Source organism: Haliaeetus leucocephalus, unplaced genomic scaffold (assembly GCF_000737465.1).
Source record: "Haliaeetus leucocephalus isolate CR32 unplaced genomic scaffold, Haliaeetus_leucocephalus-4.0 Scaffold110, whole genome shotgun sequence".
Classification (NCBI taxonomy): Eukaryota; Metazoa; Chordata; class Aves; order Accipitriformes; family Accipitridae; genus Haliaeetus; species Haliaeetus leucocephalus.
Window position 1 is genome coordinate 1,285,679 of NW_010972546.1, and position 23,565 is coordinate 1,309,243.

The 23,565-nt window shown below is 61.1% G+C and overlaps 1 protein-coding gene across 1 annotated transcript in view; it reads right to left on the reverse strand.

Moving 5' to 3' along the window:
• Nucleotides 1–2,433: 2,433 nt before the first annotated feature.
• SRCIN1 (SRC kinase signaling inhibitor 1) overlaps nt 2,434–23,565 on the reverse strand; it is a 107,610-nt gene continuing 86,478 nt past the window's right edge. The window contains exons 9-25 of the mRNA XM_010585685.1: nt 19,036–19,228; nt 18,465–18,663; nt 18,195–18,288; nt 16,933–17,762; nt 16,455–16,547; nt 16,204–16,247; nt 15,705–15,883; nt 15,282–15,457; nt 14,889–15,019; nt 13,651–13,798; nt 12,595–12,768; nt 12,456–12,555; nt 11,828–12,077; nt 11,446–11,600; nt 11,176–11,328; nt 5,120–5,257; nt 2,434–2,559 (exon numbers count right to left, since the gene is read on the reverse strand). Coding sequence (XP_010583987.1) covers nt 2,434–2,559; nt 5,120–5,257; nt 11,176–11,328; nt 11,446–11,600; nt 11,828–12,077; nt 12,456–12,555; nt 12,595–12,768; nt 13,651–13,798; nt 14,889–15,019; nt 15,282–15,457; nt 15,705–15,883; nt 16,204–16,247; nt 16,455–16,547; nt 16,933–17,762; nt 18,195–18,288; nt 18,465–18,663; nt 19,036–19,228 — 3,183 coding nt within the window. The remainder of the gene's footprint in view (nt 2,560–5,119; nt 5,258–11,175; nt 11,329–11,445; nt 11,601–11,827; nt 12,078–12,455; nt 12,556–12,594; nt 12,769–13,650; nt 13,799–14,888; nt 15,020–15,281; nt 15,458–15,704; nt 15,884–16,203; nt 16,248–16,454; nt 16,548–16,932; nt 17,763–18,194; nt 18,289–18,464; nt 18,664–19,035; nt 19,229–23,565) is intronic.

Below are 23,565 nucleotides of genomic sequence, written 5' to 3' on the forward strand. Positions count from 1 at the left end.
CCCGCAGCGTGGCACCCACCAGTGGCAGTACCTGGGGGGGGGGTCCAGGGTCAAAGCTGGGGGGCAGCAAAGGGAATGCCCCCCCCGACAGCAGGAGCTTGCTCCCAGCGGGATGGGTGTCCCAGCACACCCATGGGTGCTACCAGGATGGGGCTGCACTAATTACAGCCCCCCCCACACCCCTTTGCACCCACATGTCCATGTCCCCGGGGGGGGGGGGAACGGACACTGGCTCTTGTCCCCCTCACACCCCCAGGACAGCAAGGTGTTGGGGGGGCTGTCTGCAGGTCCCCCCCTCCATGGGTGCTGGCAGGACGGAGGGGGGCACATCCAGCCCCATGGGAGCACTGGGACGGGTGTGGGTTGGGGGGGGCTGTGAAGGGGGGGAGACAGTGGGGAGAGGGGTGACCCCCCCGACACACGTCCCGGCCATAAGAAGCTGCGGCTTTGCTACAGTGTTTCACTTTGGTACCAAGAAAAATAATTAAAAATTAAATAAAACCCATCAAGTGACCGCTATTGCTGCTGGGAGGTGGGTGCTGCAGCACCCCGGGGCCGGCACCCGTGGGAGTCAGCGTCCCCGGGGGCACCCAGCCCCCTCCACCCCCTGCTCCAGCGAGGGACTGGGACGGGACTGGGACAAGGAAGGTGCTGGACGGAGGGTGCGAACTCAGCAGAGGGGCTAACAAGCCGCTAGGAACCGACCCTCTCAAAATCACAAAGAGCTATAGTCTAACCAGGGAAGAAAATCCACCCCCTAATATACCAGACGTGAAGAGATTTATTTCTTTTCTTTTCTTTTTAAATATTTATATATATATTTATATTACGTATATTATATATATATAATATGTAAATATATTTTTTAAAACAATATAAAATGTTAAGACACTTCACTTAAATGTAAAGAGTTGCTTTTTGCAATCCAAAGAAATTGCATCATGATTTTTTTTTTGTTTTTTTTTTTTGTTTGTTTTTTTTTCTGTTTGTTATTCAAAAAAGGCTCGTTCTTCTGTACAAAAATGATTGATATACAAAAAAAGAAAGGGGGGGAAAAGAAGAAAAATAATAATAATTAAAAAAAAAACAACCCAAGGACAAACTAGCCAACAAAAGGAGTGATTCGATCTCGTGTTGCACTGCGGCTGGGCTGCGCTGGCGGCAGCGCTGGGTACGGGCGCACGCAGCGCACACGCACGCACACCCCGTGCACACCCGGTGCACACCCGGTGCACACCCGGCTTGGCTGTGCTGTTGGGTGCTGGACACGGGCAAGCCATCGCCTGCCCTGCACCCTGGGGACCCCCCAACCCCAGGTCCCCCCCAGGTTGGGGGTCCAGGGAAGGACCGTGGGGTCACCAGTTGCGGCCTGGGGTCCCCGTCCGGCACCTCTGCCGGAGCGGGCGGCTCCAGGGACCCATCCTGCCTGCCTGTCCCCAGGGGCGTTTGGCGCTCGGGAGGGGGACGGAGGTCTGGCAGGGTGTCCCCGCGCGGTTGGAGCCCCCCCCCCCAAGCATCACAGCATCCCTCTGCCCCAGCCATCGTGCCCACCCGGGCGACCATTTAAAGTGCTATGTTCCAACCCGAGGGGGAGGACGGGCACCCCGACTCGACCCGTTTCCACCTGCCCCCCTCCCCTATTTTACTTCCTCAGCCTTCGGCCCCTCCGGCACGCCCGCGCACCCCGCGGCACCTCTCCCCGCTCCCCCTTCCCCAACCCTCGCACCGTCCCCCCGGGAACGCCGGGGCTGGCGGGGTGCTGCCCGTCACCCATCGCCGCGACCTGGCCGGAGCGCCGAGCATCCTCTCCTCCGGGCGGGTGGGCGTCGCGGATGCCTGGATGCTCGGCGGGGGAACGAGCGGTCGGGTCGGGGGGTGTCGGGGGCTTCTTCGGCAGCCGCCGTTTCCCACTTTTCCGAGGTGGGATGGGTGCTGCCCGCGCGGGCAGCGGGGTCGGGCGCTGCCCGGCTTCCTCCTTGCTTGAAGCTGGTGAAACCGGTGGAGTGAAGCTCTGAGAGCTCTTAAATAAACAGAAAAATGGCGGGGTGGGGGAGGGAGGGAGGGAGAAAAACCAAACCAACAGCAACCCAAACGAACCGAAACGAAAAGGAAAAAAAGAAAAGGAAAAGGGAGGAGAAAGAGAGAGAGAAACAGAAAGTGGCTGGTTGGCCATTGCAGAGCGAGATGGGAGACAGAAGTCGGGCCGTGGCGGAGCAGAGGCGAGACACAAGTCGGGCCGTGGCGGAGCAGAGGCGAGACACGAGGTCGGCCACATTGGAGCAAGACATTGGAAAAAAAAAAACCAGAAAGAGAGGGACGGGTGGCGATCCCTCCAGGTGCCTCAAGAAGACAAGTCCCAGGGAGGAGGAGCCCAAGGAAGAGAAGCCCGGCCCCAGGAGCAGGAGAGCGGTTGGGTGGAGCTGGCAAGGATGCTCAGAATGAGATGGAGGAGTTCCTTGCCCCAAAGGAAGTCAATACGGGGATGGATGTTCTGCCAGATGCGGGTTTTTCTGAGACCGCGGGGGAAGTCTCACTAGCCTCTTTAGATGGTCTAGCGGCCTAGAAAGAAAAGCAAGATTCAAGGAGGAGGAGGAGGAGGAGAAAGGGGAGGAAAGTCAGACAGTTTCTTAAAAAAAAGACAAAAGAAAGGAAAAAAAAAAAAAAAAGGAACGTGGGGGAAAAAAAACAAACCAAACAACCAAGAACCAAACAGGAGTTTGTTCAGAAGCAGCATTGAGTTAGGCCTGAGGTCAAGCAGCTGGAAAAGGTCCACCACAAACAGAGCACGAGATGAGCTGGTCCCACGCGTTACTGGATGGGAAGGGGACGTCCCCGAGAGGAGGAGGAGGAGGAGGAGAGAGACGAGAGAGAGAGAGAGAGAGAGACACAGACGGACAGACGGACATGTGGACAGACAGGCACACACAGAGGCGGGCGGGCGGAGGGGAGAGGGGAGAAAGGCAGGGAGGGGGGACAAGAAGGGCAGCGTTAGACCGGGCGCGCACGCCGCGCGGCACAGCGCCCAGCTCTGCCGGTTGGCGCCGGGGCTGCCGCCAAGGTGCCGTTCAGCCGAGCAGGGCAGAGCTTCGGCAGCCCCCACGCCAGCCCCGGCTCCTCCGAGAGGTGACGGTGCCCACCCCGGTCCCCTACGCCCACCGTGCTGGTGTCATCACCACCAGCAGTGATGTGACCCAACCCTGCTCATGCAAAAGCTGGTCCAAAGGGAGCTGGGATGCTGGGAAGGAAGGATGCTCATAAACCTTCCCGGAATGGGGAGAGGGCTCCTCCAGTCCTCCCCTCGCCCCCGTCACAGGGAGGTGGGCTGCTGGGTGGGGGCACGGCCAAATCTTGCCCAGGGAGGGCAGCGAGGGCAAAGAAGCAGCAGAAAATTCCTGGTCCGGCCACCCCAGCGCGGGCACCGGTGGGTGCCAGGGGCCGGGTGACCGATGCTGCCACAGGGTGCCCCGAGGTGGAGGCGAGGAGGAGCACGGCGACACTGGGCAGCGGGGACTGTGCTGGTGTGTGGCCTCCGGGGAAGGGGACTTGGTGGCCTCCCTGGGGTCCCCGGGACCAGGAGATGCTTCCCGGCCCCTCAGGGCTCCCAGCACAGCCCTTTCGGCCAGTGTTTCTCTGCTCCCCAGCCCATGGGGCAGCCCTGGACAGGGGGCAGAGGGACACCCCCCCCCGTCTCTCCCTGATTCTGCAGGGGTGTGAAAACCCACATGCACGTGCGTATGCTGGAGGGGGCTGGCAGGGAGACCCCAACCTCGAGGATGGACCCTGCCCGGGGACATCTCGCCACTGCCCTGAGACCATCTCAGTTGCGGTCACGACAAACAGCACCTGTGTGGCTCCGACCCGGTGCCAAAGCAGCCAAAGGGGGGGGGGTCTGAGCCCTCTTGCCGGAGCCAGAGGGGGGAATGAGGTGCCCATTTTGCTCATGCGACATTTGCCCAAATTGCATCAAATCCCCCCCCAACCCAGCTACAGCTCCAGGGAGCTGGGAAAAACCTCCAGTTTATCCAACAGGGTTTACGGATCCAACAGAATGAGCAAAATCGGGTTTATTGGGTGGTTTGTTAACGCCAGGCCCAGGGAAGGGGATCGAGACACAGAGCGGGGAGCAGGGAGGAGAGGATGGGGTGAACCCCCTCGTGGTCCTGCTGCCCACCGGGGGGGCAGGAGACAGGAGGGGAGGGCTGGGAGGGGAGAGAGGAGAGGCGACAGGGGGTGTTGAGGGCAAGGAACTGGCTGTGGTTACCTTGCCTGTGGCCTGAGCAAGCTGGAGAGCCACTGCCAGCACTGGGGTGTCAGCAAGAACAGAGGGGAGCAAGCCCCACCGCCCACGGCAGGAGTGGTCCCCAGGGATGGGAGAGGGGTGGGTGCTGGGCCAGGGTGGGGGGCACACCATCCCATCCCAAAGCGCTCCTCTTCCAGCTGCTGTGGCCCCCCCACCCTCTCCCCATGCTGCCGGGTGCCCCGGTACCATCACCCTGCCCTGCTCCAGGGATGAGCTGCTTTTGCGGACACGTCATCACAGTGCATGGAGGGTCCTGGCTCTCTGAAACCTCCCAGGAGAGGTTGGGCAGCCCCAGCCCCGGGTAAGCAAAGCCCCTTGGAGCCCCTGTGCCAAGCACGTGGCTCTGCAGCGCTCATCGCCATGGCCAAGATGTTCTGCAAGGAGGTCTCGAGGTCCCTCAGGGTGAGGGGACCAATGCTGGGGCTCAGCCCTGTCCATCTAGCACAAAGGGCTGGGGGACAAATGACTCCAGCTTCAGCCTCACACCACACTGGTAATGAGTTTGCCACTCTCAGCACAAAGTTGTGTCCCTGTCTCCAGCAGCCAGCTATGGAAACCACCATGCTGGGCACAAACCGGGGCGAGAGCCCGTCCTGTGCTCTGACAGCCAGGTCCCTGCATCCCCAGCCCCACCAGGCTCAGCCAAGACGATGAGAGACACCGAGAGCGCCCAGTCCCCGAAAGCAGCACCCACAGGGTGCCCTCCATCCACACCCTCACCCCATACAAGGTAGCGAGGAAGATGCCGAGGCCATGGGCAGTCTACGGCTCACCCTGCTACCAGGAGAGCCGGCCAGAATGGTGCTAGAGATAGACTACCTGCTGCTGGCCCTGGATCCGCATGTACTCCATCCGCTGCTTTATGTGCTTGCTTTTGTCGGGGCTGCCCTGCTGGCTCTGCTTCAGCCGGGATGCCGGGTTCACCACCTTCATGGCTGGGATGGAAACGCCACCGCTCTGTCGGGACAGAGAATTTGGGGAAAGAGATGTTAAAACCGGCAAGTGGAAGCCCCTACCGGCACCGTTGGCAGCTGGGCACTGCCAGCGCCGGGCTTTGGATGGCTGGAGCTGTGCCGAGCCTCCGCGGCACCACTGTGCCATCCCTGCCCGGATGGCCCACGGTGGCAAACCCAGGGACACCGGCTCCATGTGCAAAGGAGCCCTCACATTGAGCAGCGCTTTGGTGAGCTCAGAAACCAGCCAGGACTTACCGACAGCCACCGCTGCAACGCAAAGAGGGAGTTAGGGGCAGACACGGCAAACACCGGGAGACCGAGGGCAGGAGGAGAGCATCCCCGCCGGGGCAGGGGTGCACGGCCAAGAAAAAGGAAAAGAGGCGACGGCAGGCAGAAGCAGATTCCAGGTGGAAACGGCGGCAGTGGGAATACAGAGGTTTTTATTAACTAGCTGTGCACAGATGGAGATACAAAGAGTTGCAAAAGCAGCAGCGAGGGAAGCGGTACCTGTACGCGTGTCCCCTGGCACTGTGGGTCCCTAAAGCGATGCCCGCACGGGAGCCCGGGCAATGCCACACGCCACAGGCTCGCCATGTGTCCCCCCACTGCCTGGGGCACCCCGGATCCTCTCCCTGCCATCACTGCTGCCTCCTGCCTGCCCCGTGCTGGGCTTGGACCAGCTGCTGCAGGCAGCAAAACTGGCAGTGCCAATGGCGCCCCGGCGACGTGCAATCGCTGCCCAGATTGCACCTCCGACGGGAGAGGGCCAACGGGTTATCGCGGTAGGGCCAGGTTAATAAATCAGCGCAGGCAGAGCTCTCTGCGCTGCCTGTCTTGCCTGCCCTGCTTTGTGATCCTCAGTGGTCCCACGGATGGGACACGGGGACTCCTGTACCCCACAGGACAACAAAATCCAGTTCCTGCTTGCGCCACACCTTCCCCAGTGCCCCAGCATCCCTGGCACGAGCAGGCACTGGATCTCAGCCTTCACAACCAACTCGCAGCATCCTTGAAAGGTGGCACAAGACCTACCCTCTCCCACTCTGCTTTCGGGACTGACTATGCCAGCCCCGACTGCGCAGCCTCTCCTGCCAAACCCTGAGCTGAGCTTTGCTTTGTGCCTACCCGTGCCAGCCACGGCCATAAATCCATCCCGCAACTCTGGTTCTAGTTTGCCTGGCTCCGGCGGTGCAGGGGGAGCTGACAACAGGAGAAATTGCAGCTACACCCGGTTGACGGCCCATTCACCCAGCGAGAGCACCACAACGGGGCCGCAGTGTAGCCGAGAACCGGGGCTGAGATAATTGCTGCAAATGAAAAAGGAGATTTATTCCCCAGCGCTGACTGTTAATAAAGGAGCAGGCTGACGTCGGAGCGGCTCAGGGTGTTTTCCCCCCTCTTTTTCCCAGCTATTCAGCCAACCGAGCGGCTGCTGCGGATTCCAGCAGAAACCAATTTGGATGGCTTCAGGGAGCCCGCGCTGTGATTTAATTAGGAGAAACAGCTGCCATGCTCAAACTGCAGTTCATTAGAAAAGTGCTTATGCAAAACAAGGGATGCTGCTTCATCACCCAGTGCACCCAGCCCTTGCCGGCCCCATGGGATGCTCATCACCAGCCCCGTGCTCCTCACCAGCGGAGCGCTCAACCCCAAAACCTGCCAGGGCAGAAGATACCAGGTAGCTGTGGTCTAATTTGGTGCTATGCACAGCAAGGGATGGGCACCCAGTGGCACCGGCACCAGTTCTGCTGCCTGCAGTCTCAATCCTGTGTGCCTGCACTTCCCAAACCCGTTCAAGTGACAGGGAGAAAAGGAGATTCGTTTTCCACCTTGGCTCTGCCTGGAGGTAGAGTCACAGAGAGGGAGCAGGTAGAGGTGGAGGAAGAGAGACATCAGAGTGAGTCCAGGGCAGAGCACAGCAAGAGGGATAACAGAAAATAAACCTGCGGAGTGTCGAGGGGGAGCTGCGGCTTGGGTAGCAGAGGTGGCTTGGTCTTGCTTGGAGATAGACTCTCGGGAGCATCGTCTTTGGTCTGACTGAGGTCCAGGGCAGTCTCATCATCACAGCTCCTGCATTTGAGATCCCCCAGACCTTCCTTGGTCTCCCCGCTGGCATCCTTGGATCCCGCTTGTCCTAGCGGTTCTTTAGGGAATACAAATTCAACCGAGGGATGGCTGCTGATCTCACTGATGGTTATCTCCAGCTCACGGATAGTTTCTTCCAGGCTATCCAGTCTCTGGTACGTGCCTTCGTAAATCTCCTTGCTGCGAGCAGTCATGGAGCGGTGAGGGGACAACTGCCCTTTGCAGAGCCCCTCCGCCGCCTTCCCCCCCGCCCCGGTGTCCTCCGTGCCACCTTTGCCGCCGGCAGCCGGAGCCGTGCCACCCCGGCCCTGCGATGCTGCGCAATGGCTTGGCCCTGAGAAAGCAGCGACCTGCTCCTGGAGACGCTCAGCCCGGGACTGTCCGCTTCCCTGCGGGGCTGGATCCCTGCCTGGGAAAGCTCTGGGATTTGGCACTGGGCAGGCTGGGGCTGGTGAGGTGTCCTCCCTTCGTGCTCGTTTGCAAACCCCAGCAGAGTCTCCAGGAGGGAGAGATGCCTCCCGCACGCTCTGCCTGGCTCCTCCTTGGGGGTCCCCATCACCGGGAAACTGGGGGATGGCGCCGGACCCTCTGTTGCCTGCACCGGTGGAGGGGACCGCTGCCTCTCCAGCTCCGGGACCCCGGGGACGAGGAGGCTGTGCAGCCAAGAGACTTTGGTGAGAAGCCTTGCTGCTGCCTTCTTGCCTGCCGGCAGCGTTCAGAGCAGCATTCCCTCCTTCTCCCCGCGCGGGACAGCTCGTTTTATGCTTTGAGAGAGACGGGACCTTGCTGGCTGCTAGAGGGAACCTCCACATCTCTCCGGTTGCATGGGCATGGCCCCGAGATGGGCTGCTCGGGGGCCGCGGGGCTGAGGCTGGAGGGTACCCAGGTGCGGATGGAGACTTTTTGGAGATGCCAGGAGAAACACAGCATTTCCTTCCCCCCTCGGGTGTAAGCTCCCCTCCTGCTCCTCCGCTGCCGGCCAGGTCCCCGTGCTCCGAGCAGCCCTTTTCCACCCACACCTCCAGTTCGGCTTCAGGGGACGGCGGTTCGGACACCCACTCGGTGAGCACAATCTGCGGGAGGGAGAAAGCCCTGCTCCCCGGGGCTGCCAGGGCCAACGGCTCCTAGGTAGAGAATTCAGACAGATTAAGAGCCGGGAGAGAGCGGGAGCTGCCGGGGAGCACTGCGTGTCCACACACACTACTTGGGTCCCCCATTGCTGGTGTCTCTGGGCATCGTAGTGCTGCAGGGAGGTGTTTGGCCATGAAGGGAGATGCTCGGCTCCCTCCTGCCCAGCCCTGACATCCCATCGGTACCCACAGCATGGACAGGGACTGGTTTTCTACTGTGCTTAAGGCAACCTGGGTCTGTGAGATTTTGGCAATAACTTGCCTGGAGTTTTTAGCAAAAATGAGTCGGTGTTGCTGCACCTCCCGCACGCCTTTGGAAACTCGACTGCCGCAGCCCGGCTCGGATTTCTCCCATGCTGGTATAAACTGGCACGGCACTGGTGCAAGAGCAGAGCCCAGCCCTCGCGGGCTGCTTGGCCCCACAGGACACCGCTGCTCCCAGCAGAGCGGAAGGCAGGGGACGAGCCGTCGCAAATGAGGTGCCAAGGGGCACCAGCCCTTTAAAACCCCAAGTAGCAAGAAGTCACCTAGAAAAATGCTGTCCTTCCTCCCCCACCTCTCTGTTCTTGTCCCAAGGGAGATGCAAGGAGCCGTGCAATGCCTGGGGGACTAGAGCCAGCCGTGCCCTCGGAAGGCGAGCTGGAGAGATGCTCTGGCAGAAGAGGTGCCCCCCCTGCAGCTGCAGCCATCCCTGCCCTGGCCGGGGGGGCTGCCACCTTCGCAGGGGCTCCGCATGCAACCGGCACCGGCACCGTGGCCTCACAGCAGAGCAAGGTAGTACAGCAGTTTCTCCATGCTGCCGGGTGACGCAGGATGGGCAGAGACGATGTCTACCCTGGCTTGATGTGTCTTACTCGTGTCCCAGCCCTGGGGGTCTGAGTAGCACCCAGGGCAGAGAGGGAAGGAGGCACGAGTGCTGGGATGGCTACCGAGCTCTGGGTCCAGAGCTGGACCCATTCAAGCTCTGGGGAGAGGGGTCCTTGCCCGCAAGGAGAGGAGATGCTGTTCTGGGGCAGCCGTGGTTGAGTCAGCCCTGGTGCCGGGTCTCCCAGGAGAGGGGAGGGACCCAGCGGGACCCCTGCAATGTACCCAGACCCCCACCAGAGCTCACCTCAACTAGGCACTTTCTGGTGAGGGGCTCAGCAGCACCCTCTGTCCTGCTCTTTGCCCCCTTGTTCTCCCATCCTGGGCATCCCCCCCACTCCATCCCATCCACTCTCCGGGCACTTTTCTTTCCTCCTGCTCTCTCCACCCCAGATCCCAAGGGAGGATGGAGGGCAGGAGGGCCAGGAGGGAGCCGGGCTGTGTCCGCTCAGCAGCCAGGAGGGGTGATGGGCACAAGCCAAAGTGGGTCCCAGCAGCCGCTGGCCTCCAGTCCAGCCCTTCCTTCACCTTCCACCTGCATCATGCACATGGAGTAGGGTCTCCCTGCGCAGGGCACAACATGCATCCCCCACCACAGCCCCCTTCCAGTGACACCCACCCCAGGCACCCAGTGCAGCATGAGAGCGGTGAGCCCTCCCCGTGCCCTGCCCGGTGTGGTGCTGGGGTGGCCCCTTCCTTCCTCCCATCCATGTAGCTGCAGGATCTGGCCCTGACGGGAGCTGCAGCAGCCCCGTGCTGCTGTTGCATGGGTTAGTGCTCGGTCCTGTGCCATGTCAGTGCCGTACACGCAGTGGCGGTGAGCAAGGGAGTGGAGAGAAGCCATTAGTTTGTTAAATCAGAGAAAGAAGCAGAAGTGAGTTAAAAAGAGGCGGGAGAGGAGGTGGTTAAAGTGCAGCCCGTCGGCAGGAGAAGGGATCGTCGCTCGGAGCGAGCTGTTACCTTCCATCCTTCGGCTGCAATGGAGGCTCCGTTGGGCCACATGTCTGCGTGCCCAGGGGAGACGGCAGCCGTGAGCGGATCGTAACGGAGCTTGGGAAGGAAAGGGGAGGCAGAGCTTCTCTGAAACACCTGGGGAGTCAAACACGGGGGGTTGGAGGAGGGAGGCTTGAGGGTAATGACGACGCAGCCCATGCTTGCAGGGATGCTTGGCAGGGTTACGCCAGGACCAGGGCTTGGCAGTCGTCGGCAGCGAGCGAAACATCAGCTGTTCTCATCAGCCGCGGAGACACCCCCGTCCCTCTGCTGCCAGCAACATCGCCAGTCCCGCTGCCTGCAGCATCACTGGTTCCCCTGCCTCCTGGGGGAAACCCAGCCGACAAAAAGCCATCCACTACCCGCTTGGGCACCTTGCCCGTAGCAAACGGGGGGAGGATGTGGGGCACAGCCAGCCTGGGGGAGCTCAGAGCCTGAGGATGGCATCTCAGGTGGGATCTCTGCAGGGTGCCCTGTGCACAAAACCCAGCAAACCTCCAGCTGAAGCTGCGTAGTGTTAAAAAACAGAGTTTGGTTTAAAGCCCAAGGTGGGGTGGAAGTGCTGAAGAGAGGCACGCAGCACCCAAACCCAGCGAGGGGTCCGGCAGGGTGCAACTGCTCCGTGCTGCCCATCCCTGCGGCATCGCACTCCTGCTGGGATACAGGCGAGGAGGGGGAAGCCCACTCCTGTGCCGACGTGTGGGATGTCATTCCCCGGACCCAATCCCAAGGTATTCCCTGCAGTTGCCCGGAGCTGGGCACAGCCACGCGTGAGCAGACAGGGCAGGGTGGGCATCGCCTCCAGTGCGGGTAAACTGGGGCATCCCGCAGCCCCTCCCGCGCTCACCTCCAGCTCCGCAATGATGCGGTCCTCGTCGTCGTCGTCTTTGATGGCAGACGCAATGATGGGAGGGGTGGACGCTGGCCTGACCACCTCTGACACCGTCCGTCTCAGCTTCACCTGGGGCTTCTGGGTCTCCAGCTCCTCCGACTCGGCCTTCTGCAAAGCGGGGAGCAGGGCGGTGAGGGGTGGGGGGCACCAGGAGCCGGGGCTGGTCTTGCCGACAGTGACCGGCTCAGTCCAGCCCAGCAGCCATCCCACGGCCCCGCTCCCTACCTTCATAAAACCAGGCTCCTTCTTGCTGGTGACGATGACTTCGCCGCTGCGGGTTGTGGTCAGCCCATGGGACGAGGGGAAGCTCCGGCGTGGAGGGGGAGGTGGCGGCGATTTGGAGGGTTTCTCCGTCCGGTACCGTGGAACCGTCAGTTCGTCTGGGCACAAACGATGCTGTGAGGGCACGAGACCTTTCCCTGCCCCTCTAATACAACACCCCGAGGGTCTCCTGCTGCCTCCCCGGGCATAAACCTCCCTTCGGGGCAGAAAACGGCTCAGCCCGGGGAGACCCACTGGTGATGGCACGGCCAGGGGACACGCAGGATCACGCACCCCCCCCAGCCCCAGGATCCGGAGGTGGACCCCAGCCCTCCCCACACCGTACCTGATCCCCTGCGGCCGTTGGGGTCCCCCTTGCCCCCCGACTTCGGTGCGTGCTGCGGCTTGGAGGGTTTGTGCTCAGGCGTGGAGGCAGCGCTACCGCTGCCCGTGGCTTGCTTGTGCTTGGCAGCGAACTCCAGGTCAGGGATGGCCTTCATCAGCTCGGCTTGCGTCTCCTCCAGGAGACGGTTGATGTCCTTGGCGCTGTACTGGGTCAGCGCTGCCCGCTTCTCCTCCCAGTCCCGCTCGGCAGCCTGCAGACGGCAGGCAGAGCCCGCTGCAGCCCCCAGCCATGCAGCAGCTTCTCCTGCCCTTGCAGGCAGGAGGTGACCCGCAGCTCTGCTTGCCACCCCCCCCCCAACCTGCTGTCGAGCCCGGGAGGGGTTGGCAGGGGGGGCCACCGCTGCCCCCATCCCCAAGCCGCACACCCCTCAGAGTAAAATCGGGGGTGCTCCCAAGGCTGCATCGCCTGGGGCTCCCCACTCTCCAGACACCCCAATGGCTACAAACCCAGCAAGGAGGAGGATGGACCCAGTTCCTGTCCCCAGTTTTAGCTGGGAGACATAAGGATAGACTCTCTAGAAGAGGCCCCCAAACCCCCCCCAGCTGAGGAACCCACCGCAGGCTCTCACCTCCACAGATACAGCTTTGTCCGCACTCTTCTTGCTGGGGGTCTCCGGCCCCGTCTGGGTCTTGGCGGGTACCATCTCTGGAGCTCGGGAAGGGTTATTGCTCTTGGAGGGATGGGTCTGGGTTTGGGGGGGGCTGTGCCCAAAGCTGGGCATGGCCAGGGTCTCGGTGACAGCCGTCAGGTGGTGGAGGTTCACTGGGGGGCTGGTGGGCATCTCCAAATCCAGCCCTTTGCTGAAGTCGGTCTCAGGGGCCACTTTCTTGGGGGACTGGCTGAGGTTGCTGGGGGAGGTCCACACGCCCTCGTCCACTTGCCTGCCAGGGACAGAGCGAAGGTGCTGGGGTGGCTGCACAGTACGGGGTGGGGGGGTTACTGCACCCTTTCCAAGCCACGCCACAAAAAAAACTTGCTCTCCTGCAACTCTGCGTTACGTGGCTGAAGGTTTAGGTTCTCTGATGTCTAGGAAGGGGTTGGAGTTGATGCTACAGCCTCTCTTGGGGGAGCACACGAATGAGCTCCTCTACCTGGCTGTCCCCTTTCATGAACCTCGTAGGAAATCGGATCTCTCCAAATCCTGCCCCTCCGTCAGATCTGGCTGAAACTGCCCTTGGGATTCAGGAGTTATTAGGGCTGGGGAATGACAGGTAGGCAGATTCAGACACTGCATGATCTTATAAGCTCATTTCTGTAGAAAACCAGGCTAGCAATGAGCCCGAGGCGAGCCCGGTGCCGGAGCGCTCCTCCTGCAGCGTGGCCGAGCTGTAAGCCATCCTGAAAGGTCTCGTAATGGGAAGAGGCAGGTAGGCTCAGCCACGGTGCACGGCCCAGCCTGCCACTATCATTAGATCTGGAAGATGATTTTTCTCCAGCAGAACATTTTTCTGCTCCTCGGGAAAGAGATTTCCGATCACGCTAAGGGTTGCCTTTCTATCTGGAGATACGACCGCGCTTTTTTCAAGGTGATAAGGAAAAGTCAGTTTAAAAAGAGGGGTTCTCACATACACACCGGAAAGGACCGAGGGCACTTTTTAATTCCTTAGCAGAAAAATGAGCCTTTTTTTCAGCAGCCCTTAGGATTTGGATTTGTGACACGGAGAGGATACCGGCACACACGGGGGGGGGCACAGGGACAACTGAAGAGACCGGCTGTGTCTTCCAAGGTGCTCAAGAGGCCGGAGTTGGGGCTTGGTGCTCACCTGCGGATCTGGGCGAGGGTGTCCGTCACCGTCTTGCAGCGTTTGAGCAGACCGTCGAGGCGGTTCGGCTCCTCCTTGAGGAATTTGACTGCTTCCACCTCCACCCGCAGCACCACCCGCATCTTGCTCTGCAGGCTGGGGAACTGGGCTGGGGTGGGAGAGTGGGGGGGGTCATCAGGGCCCCGTCGTGCCGGGGACCCTCTCCCGGTGCCCGGCTGGCAGTGCCAGGGCACCCCACAGCCACCAAAACCACCACGGCCATCATATCCACGGCAAGACATCCTTGATATGGATATGATATCCATGGCCATCATATCCACCTTGCCAGACGGAAGGGGATGAATCCTGGGAAGCCTGGGCTGGTGTCCCTCCTGCTGCCCGTGCCCATCATCCCTTTTCCATCCACCTGCAGGCACTGATTTTAGCCCCTGAAGGTGCCCCCTCCACATCCATGGGCACCAAACACTGCTCTGGAGCTGGGGGCTTGGTACCAAGGATCCCGGGGACTCGGTGGCAGGGGCTGATGCGGAGCAGTTTGCTCCTGGCTCCCTGCCTGGTGCTCTGCTTGCCATCCCGGCTGCTCAGCATCAGTCTGACTTTATGGAAAGGCTGCAGGAAAGCGGAGCAGCTCCTACCTCTGCCCTGTGCCCCCCAGCCCTCCCCACACTCCCCCCTTCCCCGTAACCCCCGCTTCTTGCAACCTCAGCAACTGCTGCCAAATCATCGTTTACTGTCTGCCTTGGCTCTGGCAGGCAGGAGCTCTGCCACTTTGAATCGAGGTGCTGGGCATCTGTTTGCAAAAGGCAGGATGGGGACAGCCCAGGGACGGCAGGCTGCAGGAGCCAGCAAAATCAAGGACAACGTGCACGGCGGGGGGCAAGTGCAAGGTCCCACGGGACGGGCAGGCAGCAAGTTCCACGCAACCGTGAGCTGTCGGGGGGGAGACTGGGGCAAGAGTCCGCAGGACTGACTTGAACAGCTAGCAGAGCAAACAGGGGCAGGCAGCAGGAGCGTGGGGTGCTGCCCTCGACCCTACAGCAGCCCAAAGCCTGCAGGAGACACACAACGCTGACAGGCACCGAGGGCAACCTGCCCTGGGGATGCAGGAGAACACACCGGCAAGTGCGAACGTGCAAACCCAGGGGCAACCTGGAGCAGCCCCCCCATGTGAGGATGGAGCAGGGAGATGCAGGCAGGCTCCACTTGCCACCCAGCCCTGGACCCGGCCACGTCCTCACCCTTCAGGTCTGTCAGCGTCTCCCCCAGCTGCTTGAGCACCACTGCCTTCTCCTCCAGCTCCTGCACAGGGATGAGCCGGTGGTTGTGGGCCAAATCCTTCTGGATCTTCTCCACCGACTTCTCCAGGTCACTGTGAGCACAGAGGCAGGGCAGGGGTGTCACTGCTGCTCCGGGATGCTGGAGACCCCCAGGGGGTGGTCAGCCTGGCAGGTCCCCCCGCAGCACAGGGGAGAGGACAGCCGGGCTGGGGACCCCTCCTCACGCTAGACATGCAGTCAAGGCTGTGGCCTGGCACTGTGCAGAGCTGCCGATTTACACCCATGGAGGGTCTGACCCATCAAGATCAGCGTGCAAGGACCCCCTCCCCACTTGCGTGCCCAGCCCTGGCTCACTTGAGCTGCTGGGTGATCAGCTCCTCCTCGTTGAGGTAGCGGAGCCGTTCCTCCTCCACCAAGCTGCGCTGGCGCTGCAAGGGGTCCTCGTGTTTGCGCATGGTGTCCGTCACCCGCACGCTGATCTCCGTCTCCGTCCGCCGCAGCATCGTCTTCACCGTCTCCTGGTTCTGCAGCTGCAGGGATGAGGAGGGGGGGATTCAGGCTGGGCAAGATCCCCCCCGTGGATGGGGACCGGTGTGGGTGCAGGGCTGGACACTTGTGGGGACAGCTCCGAGCTCGGCGTGGGGAGGGATCCCCTCGTTCTCCCACACCCAGTCCCATGCAAAGTCACCGGGAAAGGGGGATCTTCCTGCTCTGGTGCTGGACTCACCCCAATAAGAGCTGGGCTAGGTTGGGGACCCCCCCCCTCACCGTACCCACCTGCAGCTTCTTGAGCTGCTGCAGCTGGTTGCGGAGGTCGCTGGCGTTCTGCTGCAGGTCGTGGAGGTGCAGCTGCATGTGCAAGCGGGTGATGGCAGTGGGCTGCCCCGCCGGCGTGCTGGTGGCGGAGGGTGGCGGGGGCGCGGGCACCGGTGTCCCCATGCCGCTGCGGCTGGTGGCTGCGGGGAGGGCAAGCAGAGGCTGCTGAGAGAAGGTAGCCCACCCCGGGGGAGGTTGCAGACTGCTCCTCTGCTTTCCCGGGAAAGACCTCTCTTTCCCCACCCTGTCCTTCAGTCCAGCAGTTCTGGGTGGTCTACCCATTGCCCCCACACTGGTTCCAAGGAGAGGTCACCCCAGAGATGCCTCTTAGTGGGACTGGGGGGTCCCACTCTGCCAGCTGCAGAGCCCCCTCTCCTGTGCCCACCCTGGGACTCCCAGCAGCCGCGGGGCAGAGGGAGAGGGTGTTGTGGGGCAAAGGGCTGGCTCTCCAGTCACTTACATGCTGATGGGGGGGTCCCGCCGTTGGTGGCTTCTGTCTTCTCGCTGCAATGAAAGAGAGGAGGGGAGTGAGCGTGGACCCGGCACCTCTGTCCTCACCGGCTCAGGGCGATGCAGGGGCACGGCGGGGGCTGGTGTCCCCCAGGGAGGGGAGGCAGGACCCCCCAGCCTTGGCAGCAAACAGCCCAGCTGGAAGCATCCCACTCCCCGTGGGAGACCCTGGGGTCCCACCCCTACCGTCCTGCTCCTTACCTGGGGGTCTCGGCCTCGGAGCCACGGAGCAGCGCGCTCTGCACCAGCCCCGTCAGGCTGGCGATCTGCTTCTCCATCGCCTCCATCCTCTCCCTGCCATGGGGAAGGGAGAGGGGCCAGGTGAGGAGCTGGCTCCGGCACCACGGACACCCTTAGGCTTGTCCCAGCCTTACCTGCACCCACCCACCAGGTCCCTGCAAGTCCCAGGAGGGACGTCAGGGAGATGGCAGCACTGCTGTCACCAGCTATATCCACCCCCTTCATTCCCTCTCTCTTCTTGCCTCCAGCTACCCCCAATCGCTCCCCTCAGCCCTGCACAATTTGGTGCTTCATTACCCATCCTGGCACCTCTACCGCCGTGGCGACAGGGCAAAACCTTCCTCCACTCTTCCTCTACCTCCCCAGCTGCACTGACGGACAACCATCCGAGCAGCAAAGTTCACATCCACGGGGGAATTTCTCCCGCGCCCCTTCTTACCTCGTTTCCGTATCCTTAGCTGGTCCAGGGGAGCCGAACCCCGAGAGCGGGCGATCGCTGGGGCCGGGAAACAGCTCCGGAGGACCAGAGGAGCTGGGATTGCGTGGCTTGTTGACGGGGCTTTCCATGAAGACGGAGGAGCAGGAGTCCTTGCGGAAGGACTGACGGACGGGTGAGGAGCGGCTGGGGGGTCCCGAGTAGGGGCTGTGCGGGCTTTGCCCTGGCTGCACGTCCACCAGCCGACCATCAGCCATCTTCTGCGGGGAAGAGGGGGGCATGCGGAAACCCAAGCCGGGTCCATACGTGTCGCTGTAAATGGGCGCGTTGGGCTTGTACAGGCTGTCCTCCAGCTCCGTCTGCAAGGCGGCCGCCGAGTAGGTGCTGAGGGAGCGAACGGACCCCCGCTTGTACAGCCCCCCCGAGTAGCCAAAAGGGTCTCCCATGCCAGCCAGGGACTGGGTGGAGGTGATGCTGAGCCGGCCCTCATGCACCATTCCGTAGGGATCGGCGTACAGCCCCTCGTTCTTCACCAGCACCACGTTCTTGCCGGCCAAGTCCTCGTCCGGCTTCACATCCCGGCGCTCCAGGATGGCGCTGGGACTGGGCGAGACGCCCTGGGCAGGCGGCAGGTTGGAGAGACGCTCGCTGTGATGGACGGGGCTGCCGGCGTAGGAAGGTGGGCGGCCCCCGCTGTAGGACATGCGGGAACGGGACGGCGAGGAGGACTGGAGCACTGGCGGAGGGGAGCCCGAAGTGAGGTGGGAAGCCGGGGACATGTTGTTCAGCCGGCGGGTGGGAGACGATTCCCTGGAGGTGTACACCATCTCCCTCTGCGGAAAGGGGCGGCGGGGTGGAGGGTCAGCACCGCATCCCTACGGGCTGGCCCCCCTGCCCTTGCTGTGCCTGGCTGGCACCCTGCCTTGCTGCACCTCTCCAAAGACCAAGGTCTGCAGATTCTGCATCTTCACCTGGCCTTGGCAAAAGACAGCTCCCTCATTCCCACCCAGGAGTGCGATGATTTATTCTGATGAATCCCCTAATTATCATGTTTATTACCCTGCTGTCAGGCCCCAAACATCCATTCTCTTAAAGTAACACTTAACAACGCTGGAACCGGGCAAGATAAATCACAGTCATTACTCCTTCCACAAACACGTGCAATTACCAGTCCTTGTCTCCATCGCTTTCTCTCTTTACTGGTCCCAGCCCGCTGAGTGCACCCACACCGCAGGCTCTCCCTGTGACACCCCATTCCCCCTTACCCTTAGGTCGCCATTGGTGATGTGCGAGGCTGGGAACGAGGCGTAGAGCGGCTCTTTCCTGTAGATTTTAATGATACTTCTGTCCTGGATATCACTGAAAGAAGAGGCAGAGCCATGAGCATCTGGGACAGGCAGCCACCGAGCCCCCAGCAAGTCCCAGCCACAGGACTGCACCTTCTGCTTTCATCCCACTAATTTCCTCGCTCTTCATGCTCTTAAAAAAAGGAAAATCAATCTGTGGTGGATTTCTGAGCCCCCCCCCACCCTCACCGGACATCCTCCAGCTCATAGAAGACATTGCGCGACTCGTCCTTGATGAGGATGGCAGTGTTGGGAGACTTCAGCATCCCCATGGTGAGCTTCTGGGGGAACATGTGGACAATGAGGGCGTGCAGAGTGTCCATGCTGCTGATCTCGTGGGTGATGTGGACGCGCCTCGTCTCATCCCCAAACTGCAGGAAAAGGACCCCTGGAAGCAGAAGGAGCAGAAAGTGGTGAGGTGTGCCTGCACCCCTTCTCCATGCAACGCCAAAGATGCACTGAGGTCAGCGATGGAGGTTTGCCCACCTCCACGGAGGTCTCTGTGCGAGGGCACGGGGACCTCTGGCCACTCAACCTCACCCTGGACCAGCGAGGCCAAAGGCAGCTCATCCTCCTCGGCCACGCTGCACAACGTGCAGTGCCTCCCGCTCCTCCTGGGGTTATTTGGGCAGATACAAACTGATCCCACACCCGGCACACGCCGGCATCCAGCCGTGGAGGTGGGCAGAGATGTTTGGCGGTGGCCGGGCAGGTACGTGCTGCCCGTCCCGGGGAGGGGGATGCCGAGCCCTGAGGGTACCTGGCGATCGCAGCTTCGTCTGGCTGGTGGAGCGGGATAAGGGCAAGCTCTGCCGGAACCGGTTCATCCTGTTGAACCCCAGGGGCAGCTCTGCTTCCGACATGGTTTCCAGGGATTCGGCCGAAGCGAAGGAGAGTTTGGCTTGATCGGCCAAGCCGGGCTGGGAGCCCTGGGAGTGTCGGGAGCTCCTCGTCTGGAAGGGGAGAGGAGAGAGGTCAGAGGAGAGCTGCGGTGGGTACCCCAGCCCCGGTCTGCTCCCCTGGACGCAGCCATGCGCTGCTCCCGCGTTTCCTCCCGCGTTTCCTCCGGAGGTCGGTGCTGGGATGGAGCGGCTCAGGTGAGGCTAAGCCGCATCCAGGGATGCTCATTCCTGGATCCCCAGCTGAGTCAGCACACCAACGTGGTCCAGATACAGTGCCAGCTGGAGGCCTCTTCCATCTCCTGCTCTAAGCATGTACAACCATTTACAGTGCCCTTGCCTCCTGCAATTGCTCACTCATGTTTTCTGCTTCAGGCTGGCAGCACGCTGCATTTCAAAGCCTCCCGGTGCCGTTCCAGGCGCCTTTGAGTTCCCCCAGCGGCAACCCACTCAAAATAAAACCAGCGCTAGCTAGCTGGTGATGGAGCCAGGGCTCGTATGCAAGCACTGGAATAACCTTAGCAATTACAGGAGGTTACACATCCATTACACCAATGAACCAGCTCCTGGGAAACATAAATGCCCGCCTTATTCTGGAAGCAAAGCAGCGGCAAGGTTTATGGCTGCTTGAGTCGGGGGAAAGTAATGGGTTTGGGTTTATAGCGGTAAAAATTTAATATGCCAGGAGTCCAATTTCACATGGCCGAGCGTATATCCACTGCATAGAAGTTCAGGCTACAGACGTGGGCTTTCTGCACAAACATGGCCAAACACACAGCCGAGTCCCCTTGCCACAGGTACCCGCCCGGCAGCGGAGCAAACGCTGCCTGTCAATACCCCGAAATACAAGGCTTGATTTTCCAGACGCGCATTTAACGTTGGCAAATCAAACCGAGAGAACAAACAGCTCCTGGGGTGTGGAAAAGGCGGCATGGAAGGGACAACAGCTCTATTTTAAGACCAAAAAGAAAAATCAATATGAAATGATAACAGCCATCATCATCATTTAAATTAGACATTAATTGGAAGATTTAATTAATCCTGCGGGGCGGGGTTTTCTAGGACTTGAAATGTTCTCACTGTAGCTAATTGCTGGAAAATTGACTGCTTAGTTTTGTTGTTGTTTTAGCACAAAGCACGCTGGCAGCGCAGATGCTTGAAATCTTACATTAAGAAAGGGAAGCGGGGCAGGACTGAACGTGGGCCAGCGCATCCCCCAGCCCCAGCCACAGGGGGCTGATGGCGGGGGGCTTCGCAGCGGGTAAGGAAACCGCAGTGAGCAGAACGCAATGGAGACACCAGTCTCCTCTCCCCTACGGTCCCAGTGTGCAGGTCTTTGGGGCATAGCAGCTGGTTTTTTGGGGCTCCCTGCCCTTGCACAGCCCCGGGAAACCTTGAGGGCTTGCGGTCCCCCATCTCTGGCTGTCTTGCTCTGGGTTTGCGGTGCTGCCCCCCCTCCCAGCTCCCAACCCAGGATGGATCCTTGGCCACAGGGAAGCACAGGGATGGGGCAGGCAGCACGTGGCCAGGATGCGACCCACGCTGCCAGGGCTGCACCTTAGCCTGGCTTTGCCCTCCTGGCAGCCCTTTCCTCTCCACTCCTTCCCCTGCTCCGTGCCAGCGGGGTCTCACCCTGCCCTGTCTCCATCCATCCCTCTCTGCTCCCCCCACCCAACTCCCCCCCCCAGCCAGAGCCCACATCTGGGCTGGGCTTTGACAGCCCTCGAGCTTTCACACGGGATGACAAAAGGTGGCTGGCTCACAGCCCCCCCTCCCCAGGATGCGTTTTGTCTGGAGAAAATAATCATAAGAAAAAAATTGATTTACCCGACAGGGGGGGATCGCTGCCTCCCCCTCCCCGTGGCACGACAGGATGGCTGAGACCGCGTTGCCACGTAGCATCCTTGTTGCTACGGGCTGCTGCAGTGTGCGTGCCTCCGCGCGTCACCCCAACACGCTGCAGTCCCTACAGCCCCTATAGCACAGCACCATAATGAACCACGGTCCCTACAGCCCCTATAGCACAGCACCCTAATGCACTGTGGTCCCTATAGCCCCTATAGCACAGCACCCCAACGCACCACGGTCCCTACAGCCCCTATAGCATAGCACCCCAATGCACTGCAGTCCCTACAGTCCCTATAGCACAGCACCCTAATGAACCGTGGTCCCTACAGCCCCTAAAGCACAACACCCTAATGAACCACAGTCCCTACAGCCCCTATAGCACAGCACCCTAATGCACTGTGGTCCCTATAGCACAGCACCCCAACGCACCACGGTCCCTACAGCCCCTATAGCACAGCACCCCAACACAGTGCAGTCCCTATAGCCTGTGGGAGCGTGGTGGTGGGAAGAGCTGGCTGCTCCAGGTGAGCCCGGACCCCTCCTGCCTTCTGCCTCTGCCCTGGGGTTGCAGCTGACCTCAAGTAATTAAGCTCATCTGATGGAGCTAATTATGGCATCAGTCAAAAAAAAAAAAAAAGGAAAAAAAGGGCAAGATGGAAATTAATGGATTTTTAGCCTGGAAGGGACTGTTCTAGCCTGATGCTCAGCACAATGTGCTCTCCCGGCCCGAGCAGGGACCCAGCGGCCCCACAAAGCCCTCGCTGGCACCAGGGCAAGAGCCACACACCCCCCTCCCCGGCACCCCTTGCCGCAAGGCACCTCCGTGGGCACGGGACCCTCCGCTCCTGGGCACGGGACACCCACCCAGGGCCAATACAGGATGCTGGCGAGCTGGAAAGGACCGACCCTGCGGTGTGAGGGGGGGGGACACGACTCTAAAAGTGCTATGGGGGGGTGTCTCTGCCATTTCTCCCCTGTGGCCATTTCGGCCACATCGGCTTTGCCGGGGGGTGCAGCTGCGGGACCCGGGCGCCCACTTTGCCTTGCAGCCGCAGCGGGGAGTCGAGATGCTCGGCGAGGGGGGAGCGCAGCGCCTGCTCCGTCCTTGGCCTCCAGCAGGCCATTAATGAGCTGACTCCAAGGGAGTTGTTTTTTATTGCTCTGCCTCACTAATGACTTATCCTGGTATAAAATAATACGTTAACTGACAACTCAGCCCCCACACATCCTGCGTCCCGCCCCTGCCGCTGGCTGGTGCCGACGTGGCACGGCAGCCCACGGCAGCCCACAGGACGGCTCCACTCCCCCCCCCAACCCAATTCGCAGCACTCACAGCCCTCCCACGGAATAGGTGGGACCCAGTCGCAGTCACCGAGGCCGTGGCTCACCCCGAGCGCGGTGGGACCTGACGCTTTCATGCAGCTTCATCCATCACCGTGGAGTCTAAAATGGGTGCCCAGGATCCCTGCTTCGTTGGAGATGCTTTGGTGGGGGCCCAATCCTGCCTTGCTGGGTGCTACCCTGGAATGAACAGTGCCTGGACCTGTCTGTGCCAGCATCTGCATCGACAGAATGGATGTCCCCTGCTGTCACGGGGGAACATGTCACCCCAGCGAGTGCTGCCCCAGGCTGGAGGGGGAGACATGGGGCTGCGGGTGCTACCCCGGTCCTGGGGGTCTGCAAGGCTCCGGCTCCCTGGGTGCCTGCCAGGGCCAGTCCTCAGGGTGCATGGGCTGAGCTTTCAATCCGATGCAGGATGAAAATAAACATCTAACCCTCGCCACCGTCTCCAGAAGGGAAAGGGTATTCTCTGTTTGCCCAGGCCATATCACACACCGCAGCTGTGGAGGAGATATCAAAGTCTGCAACAATCAAGTACCATGCGCGCAATAACGATTGTAATATCCTCCTGCTTTGGGAGCACCTTCCATCCCCAAATCCTCACCTTCCCTCCTGCCTGCTGCGTACCAAAGCCCCCAGTGACCAGACCGTGGCGAGGATCAATGCTGGCACCCACGCACCCACCTAGGGCACAGCTCTGCACGCTGCAGGGAGGTGACCAAAACCCACCTGGGACCCCCAGCCTGGGAGCAAAAGTGTTTTGCCCCCTCCCCTTCTCAGTTATGCCCCCCCAGGGGCAGTTTTACCCAAGCCCAGACCCCCACACGAAGGACTCGGTCTCCTGCAGCTTCAGAAGAACCCGACGTCTCCTGTGGGCACCGAGAACTTTCCCCGCGGCATCCGAAACCCACCCGCGGTGGCAGCGAGGGGCTAGAGGGGAGGGGACGCAGCTCTCCCGCTTTGCTGTCCCTGCGCCGCAGCAATGCCATGCTGGGAGATGACCCACTTCTTGCTGAACTAGCGTCACAGCACAGGGTTAATATGATGCCTGGCTGATTTCTGCCACGGTGACGTGTGCTGGGAGCCCAGGTCAGGGTCAGGGGCAGCAGCAGCATCTCCCCTGAGCCTGGGGTCCCGGTGCCTGCCCCCCACCACGGTTCGGAGCATGGGAAGCAGCAGGTTCACAAGCAGAAGGCGAAGGA